The following is a 10,525-nucleotide window of genomic DNA, read 5'->3' as shown; positions in this document are numbered from 1 at the left end:
GGCCTGGGCTTCCAAGCGGTTTATGGGGAAGAGTTTTTATCAGATCCTGGCTTGGTTTAGTTTTGGTGCAATGTGTTATATTATTTGGAAAGAGCGGAACAATGTGCTTTTTCGGAATCAGACTCTCTTTCTTCCAGCGATGAAAATGCATCTTCAAAAGGCTATCAAAGATAAGGTTATGACCTTTAAACATGTTCCTGATGTGCCAATGAATAGAAGACTTCAACGAAGCTGGAACATCCATCATTATATTTTTGATTGATGGAGGTTTTCTAGTTTTTGTTGTCTTTTGTTTCATTTTGTTGTTGTTGCTCCTTTTTTCTGGAACTATGGCACCCTTACACTCGTTCTAGACTTTTGTCTTCTTGAGAGTCTGTTTTTGTTGGTGCCAGGCCTCTCTCTTGTATTCTTTCTTGCAAAATAAATATATTACTTACCTTTATCAAAAAAAAAAAAAAAAAAAAATTTTAAACCAGTAAATTTGTAATAAATATACCTTCCGCTAAATTGGATTAATACCACAAAAAAATCACAAAAATTGTAAACTATGACAAACAGAACGTAAAATCCTAAATTGATATATTAGTCAACTGTCACGTGTCATTGAACTTAATAATTTGACAGAAAAATTTAACGAAAACTAACAAGGAAAGTAAATTTATGACAAATATATCATATTTGGGGTAAATTTGTTAAAAGTATACCGGTTTAGAGTTTTTGATAATAAAAAAAATAATTTTGAGTAAATTTATCATAAGTGCATCAATTTGGGTTTTTCAAAGTAATAATCTAATTAAATATGTGTCGCAAGTCTTATCAATCACCTTCGTAGATGAAAACCAAATGTTCCCCACGTATATGGGAAAGGGAGGGGTCTCGTTGGATATTCCCGCCTGGAGTTCTCGAAACGCCGAGAGAGAGAGAGAGAGAGACTAAACCCTAGTCACGCCTTTTCAGTTTTCCCTTCAATTTTCCCTTCACTTTCACTTCACCGCCTCTTCACTCCTCGCGCTCTCCCTCCCGCCCCGCCGCTCTCCGCCGCCGGCCGCCTCGCCGGAGCTCCCCGCCGCCCCCAGCGACTCCCGCCGCCGCATCCGAAGCTCCCGCGTTTTGGCCGGACTCGACTCTTCGTCGCGCGGCTTGTGATCCGCGAGCGCTCGTCGCTGTAGGTCTCTTTTCTTTCTCTCTCTCTCTCTCTGTGCGATCTGTATCTCTCTCTGTCGCCGTCGCTGTTCGAGCGTACCGCCGCTCGAGCGGTTGATTCCGGCGATTTCGAATCCCGCGTCGCCGGCCGGTTCGAAATGCTTTTGATTCTGTGAACCGGAAACGAATCCGTTCCTCCGATCGATGAGACTTTTTGAGGCTTCGCGTGTTGCGTTTGCTATACCTGCTTGCTTCGGATCTCTCACGTCGGATTGCGTCTCTTTTTGTGCTGGTTTTAGGGTTATTTGCTTCTCGAAGCAAGAGCAAAATGTTGCACTCTCCGATGCTCGTTCTCAGTAAGCTCCTGCATTTCTTCACTGGCTCTCTTTTGTTCTTCTAGTTCCGTCCTGTATGATCCTGGCCGATCTGTTAGTGGTTTATTGTAGCAGTTTTGTTAGGTTATTATTTTGTGCTTTTGAAGTGTATTTGAGCTACATTTTTATGGTAGCAATGCCTTCTCCCACCCTTTTTTTCCTCAAGGAAATGAGCATTGTCATTGCACCAAATTTGGTTTTTGGAGAGGGGCAGGGTTGGGAGACAAGGAGCAAAAGAATGGGAAAAATGATATTTTGAGCTTGTTTTCACTCTACTAGATGTGTTTGGGCACATTCGTGCTTTGGGATGACAATGATGTGGTTTCTAGTAAGGTTATTGTCGCCAGTCTTATGTCCCTGCGAATAATTTCTTAATGTTGCATGGAACAGAGGATTCCTTGAAACGTGAATCTGGAAGCAAGGTACAACATGCTAATATCCAAGCATCCAAGGTGAGCAGCTTTTTCATTAACTTCATGAAATTCTGTCTGGGTTCCTGTGGCTGCCAAATATAATTGAATTATGTGATATGTCTTGACCAAATGATGGGCTCATTCCAAGCTTATGTTTTGGAACGGGTATAATTTGCACATCACTGTTTTCATTGATGGGAAGTTTCCTAGTTAAGAAGCTAGAAGCCATTAAAATAATAGCAAAGCAGAGGACCTCTGCAGGAAATCAGAGCTCTTCCTCTTTTAAAATTTTTCTAGAATCACCCATAAGAACGTTTTATATATCACTCTGCATGGCCTGAATTTTAAGGTAGATTGTAGGAGAAATTGAATTACTTGAGTGTCGTTATTTTGGTTTCGCATTTAGGTGGATATGGATCTTTTTGTCGAGTGCTTTTTTTTTTTTAAACTAATGTTTTTGTCTCTGTTCTCTTGCTGTCAAGTCTTTTTAACTTGTACTAATACATGTGACAGGCTGTTGCTGATATTATCCGCACCACCTTGGGCCCAAGGTCCATGTTGAAGATGCTACTTGATGCTAGTGGAGGTGAAGTTCTGTTATCTCAGCTTGTCTAATGATTAATACAACGATCAAGTCGATGAAATTCCATCCCACATTTCAGATCAGTTATATCTATGTATAAAAATTTCCTTTCAGTCATGGGATTGTATAGGTGCTTTCCCGTTCCCATTGCTTTGTTTGAATTCAAATTTGCGAGCTTGGGCAAACAATGCTTCCCCTTTTCAATGGTACCCAAATTTTACAAAAGATAAAGTGACGAATTTTCTCATGTAGACTTGATTTTTGTTTGCTTTATCTGTTGTCTACAAGCATTATGTACATGTTGACAACTATTCATTTCCATTACATTTTGCGAATTCTAAACGAGGCATGAGTGTGAATTATCTCATCATTCTCTTCAAAGCTTTCTTTTCTTTCACCAAATACAAGCAATTAAGCTTCATTTGTCCAATTGTCTATTCAGTTACATGACATATTTGCTGTATTTTAGTAAGTGGCAGTCGATGGAGTGAATTTCTTTTCCTGTCTTTAATTATAGTAATCATTTTAAGTCTGAGCAAGTATTCATTTCTCACTTGGTGCCAATAAGAAATGAGACTGTGTACTTGAACAGAGAACATGAAGAATTGGTTTGACAATATTCATCTAAGACAAGAGTAGACAAGGTTGGAATAAAGGAATCAAAAGTAATATTTAATAGAAATGTCACATTGTTTTGTGAGTTTAAATATGGATAATAAATTGGAAGAGTAGCAGCCATTCACTATACGAGGCTAGCATGGTTGCTAGACTTGAATTTAACATAGTGTGTAACTATTGCTTTTCATCAGCCTCATGGACTTATGTGTTTTACATCTTGGCTAAAATCATTTTCCTTATTGCATGCAGGAATTGTTGTGACAAATGATGGAAATGCTATTCTTCGTGAACTTGATATTGCACACCCTGCTGCAAAGGCATGTCTTGACATGACTCTTGAGGGCTCACTTTTCTTCCTAGATCTCATTTATTATATTGCTTACAACCAAATTTCAAGATGTTTCAGCAGTGTACTTTCGATATTATCAAAGCAGTTTGAGTGCACATTTACCTTTTTCAAGATAATAGGCATTATATACACACTTGCACACTTGTATCAGTGTATCTTTCCTTTATTGCTTTGTCTAACAATTGCTGCATGGTTATGACAGTCGATGATTGAGCTTAGCCGCACCCAAGATGAAGAAGTTGGAGATGGAACAACTTCTGTCATTGTCCTTGGTATGGCTCTGATATGCTTCTTATGGATAGTCGCACATAGTTGTGTCTTAGGCAGTTCCTTGTATTTCAGGGCATAAATTTACTAAATATCGGCTTCAGTGAAAAATGCTTGCATTAATGTTCAGATTACTTGGATTTCTGTTCGATAAGAATTTTGTTTCACTAGGCAAGTCTGGGCTAATGTTGCCAAACATATCGAATTATGAATTATCCTTTTAGGTGGGACCTTGGGGTGGAAGTTGGAATTTATTGATAACAATGCAAAATGATTTATCACGATCTATTTGTGGAGTATTGATTTAGAGAGAGCAATTCTTTTTGACTTTTTTTTTTTGAATTTCATCCAAGAAAAGGCTTTGGGCTATGATGGATTTTTTTTTGGTTGTGGACTTGTAAATAATCTATCCATTGGAGATGTGATCAGGTTAATTGAATAGGCTAACATATAGAATTGAATTCTATGCAAGAAAACAAACTTTGGATGAACAAATGGTATTGGGATAGTAACTGTTGAAATTATAGAGTTTCCAGAGGACGTACCCTATTGTTCAAGACTCCAAATCGTCATATTAAATTGATCCCAATTAAGAGCTTCCAATTCATTGTAACCCTAAATATGGTGACCCAAAAGTGTATTGGCCTTCTTGTAATTGTTTTTAAGGTATTTAGAAGTCAGAGGCCATGGAATTGGTGGATGGGGATTCTCAAATCCTGCTGTATAATTTTTCCAGAGAGTTGAAAGATTTTGTGCAATATTTGACAGATTCATAATTGTATGTTCTAGGCAATGAATTTGAATTTAAGTCTGTCAAAATGGAAGTGCACTATTCTGCGTACAGTTTACTCCGCAAACTTACCTTCTTGCTGTTGCCGTATCAGATGAGATTCCTCATCTTGGGTTGTATTCCATTTGGTTGCTAATGTTGTTACTATTATCATTGGTGTTTATGACCTTAAAATCTCTTTCGAGTTATTATGGATCACAAATTGGAGAATATGTATTCAAAGCATTTTATATTAACAGCTTCCATATCCTCTCGACTGATCAAGTGTCTTACATTTTAAACTTAAATGTGTTGGAAGCTGGTGAAATGCTCCATGTTGCAGAAGCGTTCATTGACAAGAACTATCATCCTACTGTCATTTGTCGCGGTAAGAAGATTGCAATACTCAATTGTATGTTTGAAGAGCATCTGTTGTATCATGTGTAAATTAAATTAAAAGAACCTTTTGCTTGTATGACAGCCTATAACAAAGCTTTGGAGGATGCTATTGCTGTATTGGATAAAATTGCAATATCAGTTGACGTTAATGATCGTAAGTTCCTTGCATATGGGAATTTCACCCGTTTGGCTGCTCATGTAATTTTGCATTTTACTAGCTTGGCTTTTGTGGAAATTGTCGTCAATTGAAGAAATTGTCAATTAGTTTATTGAGCTGTTACCACTTGCATGTTTACTCTAGAGCATATCATATAATCCTCTCTCTCTTTTTTTTTTTAAATGTAGACTATGGTCCAGGTGTTCCCTAGTTTGAAGCTTCTGAAGATGATGAATTTGTTGTTTGTTAGTCTGAACTTTCAATTGGTTGTTAGTTACTTGCATGTTACCATTGGAACAAGGTCAATATTAGGAGGGTTATCAATTAGTATAACTTAATATTACTGGAGGAAAATGCAAAGGCACAAGTTTTTGTAGCTAATTCCTTCCTATATTTAACTCTTGAACTCTAGGTCTACTGGTCCTAGACAATGCAGACTGCGCATACCTGCAGATGTTATGCACCACTGGTTATACTTCTGTTCTTAATCTATATGGTGTGGTAGTTTGTCATTACATGCTTGAGATGCACAAGACCATGAAGCCATTATTTACTCGGTTTGACTTGGTAGAACTTCTTACCGTCTTTTCTTCTGGCCTCATGATCAGTTGATTTTCGAACATATCTGCCAATTATCCCCATTGTGGTCCCCATCCATTATCATGGCTGTAGTCGGAGTTTTCACGTGTAATTGTTTTGTGGAAGAGCATTGAAGAGGGGATAATACTGTCTCTGATCAGCTCATGATGATGAATATTTTATGTGAAATTAATAGGGGTAATAATTCGCAGGTGCTAGCATGCTTGGCCTTGTTAAAAGTAGCATTGGTACAAAGTTCACCAGTCAGTTTGGGGATCTGATTGCTGTAAGTACTCTCTGATGCACATTTGTTATGAATAAAGCATATTGGTGAATTTACTTAACATCACGCTGGAAATTGTATGTGTGAAGGATGAGGCATGTGCATTGATCTTTGACTGGTGACTAAGTCTTCAAGAAAACTCAGTGAAATCCCCAGTATGTCTTATGCCAGTGACATTGTACCAATAAGCACATATAGCTTAAGGAGTTGTTCACGTGACAAAACTGTACATGATAACAGAAAAGTAAAACTAGGAGTCATACCTCAACCAAGCTTTCTAGCTACTGTAGGGTCTCGATGACGACTTGTGTCCTGTACTCATCTAGACTAGTGCTATGTAGCTTGGTAAATACTTCCATGGCTACAGTGGTGTGTGTTTTTGATTAAGTTATTGTTGACTCTTCTAGAGCTCATTCTGTTACTTGAAATCTTAAAGTTGGTGCCAAGAGTCACGTGCATCTACCAAGATAAAGTTTGGTTTTTAAGAATTTCATATGTTCTTTTTCAGGATTTAGCTATTGAGGCTACCACAATTGTTGGTGTGGATCTTGGTCAAGGGCTGAGAGAAGTGGATATAAAAAAGTACATAAAGGTTGAAAAAGTCCCTGGTGGACAGTTGGAAGATTCGATGGTTCTTAAAGGAGTTATGTTCCAAAAGGATGTTGTCGCTCCTGGAAAAATGAGAAGGAAGATTGTCAACCCACGCGTCATTCTTCTTGATTGCCCCCTTGAGTACAAGAAAGGCGAGAATCAAACAAATGCCGAGTTGGTCAAAGAAGAAGATTGGAGCATTCTTTTAAGAATGGAGGAAGAGTACGTTGAGAATATATGCATGCAAATACTGAAATTCAAACCAGACTTGGTGATAACGGAGAAGGGACTGAGTGACTTGGCATGCCATTATTTTAGCAAGGCTGGTGTTAGTGCCATTAGGAGGTTGAGGAAGACGGATAATAACAGAATTGCAAAGGCTTGTGGGGCCACGATTGTTAATAGACCAGATGAACTGCAGGAGTCAGATGTTGGTACTGGGGCTGGTTTGTTTGAGGTTAAGAAGATTGGGGATGAGTTCTTTGCATTTATTGTTGATTGCAAAGATCCGAAAGCTTGTACAGTACTCTTAAGGGGTGCAAGTAAGGATCTTCTGAATGAAGTTGAAAGAAATTTGCAGGTATTCTGTGGAACTCATAAACAAACTATTTTTACCTGGATCTTATTAGGTTCTGAAGCTAGTTGTTGTGCAGGATGCCATGTCTGTAGCAAGAAACATCATCAAGAATCCAAAACTTCTTCCTGGTGGTGGAGCTACAGAGTTGACTGTTTCTGCCATGTTGAAGCAGAAGAGTTCCTCGATTGAAGGCATAGAAAAGGTCTGACATTCATTTTGTATTGTGTTGTTGCCTGTGATAAGACCATTTGAATTTCAATGTTGCTGAGACATTGAGAGGAATCACATTGTAAGATGCGATGATAGTTCCCATTTTGTATTTCATGCGACGTTCTAATTGATGCAACACTTGATGATTGTGACAGTGGCCTTATGAAGCTGCGGCTATTGCTTTCGAGGCTATTCCTCGGACTTTAGCCCAGAATTGTGGAGTAAATGTGATAAGAATCATGACTGCCTTGCAGGGAAAGGTAATTGTCTGTCCGATTCTGGTCTATTTCATCTCGAAAGGTATTATATTTTGAACCATTGTTGATGCTCTTCTAAACCTTGGTCGCACATAACGCAGCATGCAAATGGAGAAAATGCATGGATTGGCATTGACGGAAACACTGGTGCTATTACTGACGTGAAAGAACGGAAGGTACTTTAAAAGGAGTCTTTATTTTGCTGTTCTCTCATTCTTTCATCAGCATCTGTCTGGACCAAACCATATTATGTTCCCTTGATCAGAAATTGCACCTATTGGCATATATTAAAGTTTAGTGTACTAGATTTTGAAGTGCATTCTCTGCTAATGTAATTGCGATCCGCAAGTGTCATATTCAAGAAGTGAGGCGCACAACTAGATTCTGCAACTGGCGTCCTGCATTTAAGTCTCGGTTAGGCATTACTACATCTGGCTTGCACCTGGTGGTTAATTCGCAATATTTTTGCTGGAATGAACTCGAGGATGCTAATGAGGTTGCAACTCATATATTAGCTTTGAGTGAAGAATAGACAGTTTCATCTCCCATGCTTTTAGTCATGACCAGTAGTTTGTCCGTGTTAGTAATTTGCCAATCAATATGTTTGGTAGCGAAAAGAGGTTTTTTTTCCTCCGGTTTATTGTCGAATTCGAAGCATCTCTGATTCTGTTTTTCGTTCCATTCACTTCACTATCAGATCTGGGATTCCTACAACGTTAAGGCGCAGACATTCAAGACAGCCATCGAAGCTTCTTGCATGCTTCTTAGGATTGATGACATCGTGAGCGGTATCAAGAAGAAGCAGGCGCCCGGAGCTGGTGCTGCGCCGAAGCCCCAGGTGGAGACCGAAGCCGATGCCGACGGCGAGCAAATACTCCCTGACTAGGGACACCGCGGGCACACCCCATGCTCGTTCGCTTTTTGTATACCTCGGATTGTCCTCTTTTCAAGCGCTTTTGAACCGAGCAGTTGCCCTCGAGTTTTTGAGTTGCTTTAAATGGCAACTGAAGCTGATTAGGATTGTGCTAGAATGTGTTTATTCAAGAACCTTTCTGAACCTTTCATTTTGATCTGCTGCTCTCCTTTTTCCTATGAAGTTTTGTACTGTCTTCGATTTAGTTGGTGATTCATTTCGTAATATCCCGAAGAAATTCAAAAGAAGAAGAAGAAGAAGAAGAAGCTTTAATGATAGTTTTTGGCTCCCATCTTTGTCTTACATTCACTGTCTCTCTACCATTCAATTTTTGCAATCCATCCTTTCCAATAGAGAAGGATTTAGAAAGCACGGATACTGTCTGGAGTCTTCATGTCAGCGTTGGTCGTGTGTTCGGCATATTTTGACACACGGTCAATTGGACATTTAACATGTGACGTGTGGTCAATGCTTCGGACACGTCAGCGACATGCAGGTCTGGCACCTTAACACGCACGTGTTAATTTTAAACATTTGCTAAAATGTAAATCTATAAAAAGAAAAAGGAAAAAGAAAAGATAGATAGAAGAAATCTTGGTCAATTATAATGGTGGAACGTGGATTGTTTGTTTCTTCTCTCTCAAGGTTCTATGGATTATTGGAATGAAATATAGTTAGAGCCGTCGACGATGAATGATATTAACAAATGATGGATTAATATTTTTAATGTAAACTCATTCTAGACTTTTTATTATTATTTGTTTATTTGTAAATTTGAATCGAATTAATTTAATTGAAATAATCATAGAAATATTAATTTTATCATGTACATATAAAAATACGCATTTAATACAAAATGAGTTCAAACAAGTTGGAATTCTCTATTTATTTAAAAATGACGTGTCATGTCGTATTGTACGTCAATTTTAATGTTATCAAAAGATACATGATTTCTCATTGACCTTTATGATAACTAGTACAAGGGCGATTGCAAGTTATAGTCTTCACCGCCTTCTCATCGGCCTCAATGACGTGCCCGCTTGAAATTATAGAAACCTTATTGTGTAAAAGGTCGAAAAAATTCTTAGTACCTGTTTTTTTATACTTTTATTTCCACACCAATCGAATTCTTGTAATTTTGATTTGTTTATTTAATTCTTGTGAAAGTTGCTTAGATTTCCAATCAGGTTTGCTTTTCCCTAATAGTCCCAAATGCAATACAAGAGGTTTGGCTTGGACTTCGAGCATATTTAAAGCATAATATTTTGCACCAAAGTCTTCGAGATTCTGTTATTAAATACCAAGGAAAAACTAAAAACGTTTTGAACTTATTACATCCATCAATATCAATTCAATTATAAACATTTTTTGATTTGACTGATTTAATTTTGAACATTTTCACATTTTTATCTATTTAATCTATCTAGCTAATCGCCCAATCGCTAATATGAGTATAATTGGTGTTAACGTGAACCTTTTTAATAATTTTTTTTTTCCCTTTCAATTTGATTGGCAAAGGCTGTCTTTCCCAAATGAGGCAAGGCCGCGAAGGCCCTAGTAGAATTGGGCAAGAACCGCCTCGCTCACTAAAAGATGTCACCATCAACGCTGATCATGTTATGTAGGATAACTAACATCACATCAATGATTTTTAATCAAAATTGATTAGAGAGATTTATGATTAAATTAATCAAATTAAAAATGTTTAAATTGTATTAATATCAAAGCAATTGCTTTAATTTTTTTTTTTGGGTACTTTTCCCATTAAATACTACAATTTTGGCTCGAGGGTTTGTGGAGGGCCAATGGTCGTTTACAAGGGATTACTAATGGTGTAAATGATAACTATTCTATTTCATAAATCAATTTCTTACAAGAAATATATTTTTATGTTTCTATTTCCTAAACGAGTTTATAAATAAAAATACGTGTTTGGTAAAGATATAAAATTTTTTTTTTAGAATAAAATTCATTTAATAACAACACAAAATTTCTCATTTACTAAGAGAAGTGATAGACAATGGCGAGCAACGTGTGCGAGTG

At 37.6% G+C, this 10,525-nt stretch overlaps 1 protein-coding gene across 2 annotated transcripts; it reads left to right on the top strand.

Moving 5' to 3' along the window:
* Positions 1 to 887: 887 nt before the first annotated feature.
* LOC104445019 (T-complex protein 1 subunit gamma) lies at positions 888 to 8,772 on the top strand. 2 transcript variants are annotated; one of them, XM_010058814.3, is made up of 14 exons: positions 888 to 1,165; positions 1,443 to 1,499; positions 1,908 to 1,969; positions 2,444 to 2,516; positions 3,381 to 3,448; positions 3,683 to 3,752; positions 4,836 to 4,904; positions 4,998 to 5,069; positions 5,864 to 5,937; positions 6,443 to 7,105; positions 7,179 to 7,304; positions 7,468 to 7,572; positions 7,671 to 7,745; positions 8,267 to 8,772. In XM_010058814.3, the coding sequence occupies exons 2-14, from the start codon at positions 1,472 to 1,474 to the stop codon at positions 8,453 to 8,455; spliced, it is 1,674 nt and encodes a 557-aa protein (XP_010057116.2). In that variant the 5' UTR covers positions 888 to 1,165; positions 1,443 to 1,471; the 3' UTR covers positions 8,456 to 8,772. The 2 variants fall into 2 exon arrangements, with proteins under 2 accessions (XP_010057116.2, XP_010057115.2); XM_010058813.3 differs by having other exon boundaries at positions 888 to 1,169.
* The last annotated feature ends 1,753 nt before the right edge of the window (positions 8,773 to 10,525 follow it).

Source organism: Eucalyptus grandis, chromosome 5 (assembly GCF_016545825.1).
Source record: "Eucalyptus grandis isolate ANBG69807.140 chromosome 5, ASM1654582v1, whole genome shotgun sequence".
Classification (NCBI taxonomy): Eukaryota; Viridiplantae; Streptophyta; class Magnoliopsida; order Myrtales; family Myrtaceae; genus Eucalyptus; species Eucalyptus grandis.
Note: the sequence above shows the minus strand (reverse complement) of the source record. Positions and strands in the feature narration are given on the sequence as shown.

Bases quoted from the DNA above. Each gene is read 5' to 3' on its own strand.
- LOC104445019 (XM_010058814.3), top strand. From the start codon at position 1,472: ATGTTGCACTCTCCGATGCTCGTTCTCA. The intron at 7,573-7,670 runs GTAATTGTCTGT...CACATAACGCAG, and splicing joins TGACTGCCTTGCAGGGAAAG to CATGCAAATGGAGAAAATGC. The intron at 7,746-8,266 runs GTACTTTAAAAG...CTTCACTATCAG, and splicing joins CTGACGTGAAAGAACGGAAG to ATCTGGGATTCCTACAACGT.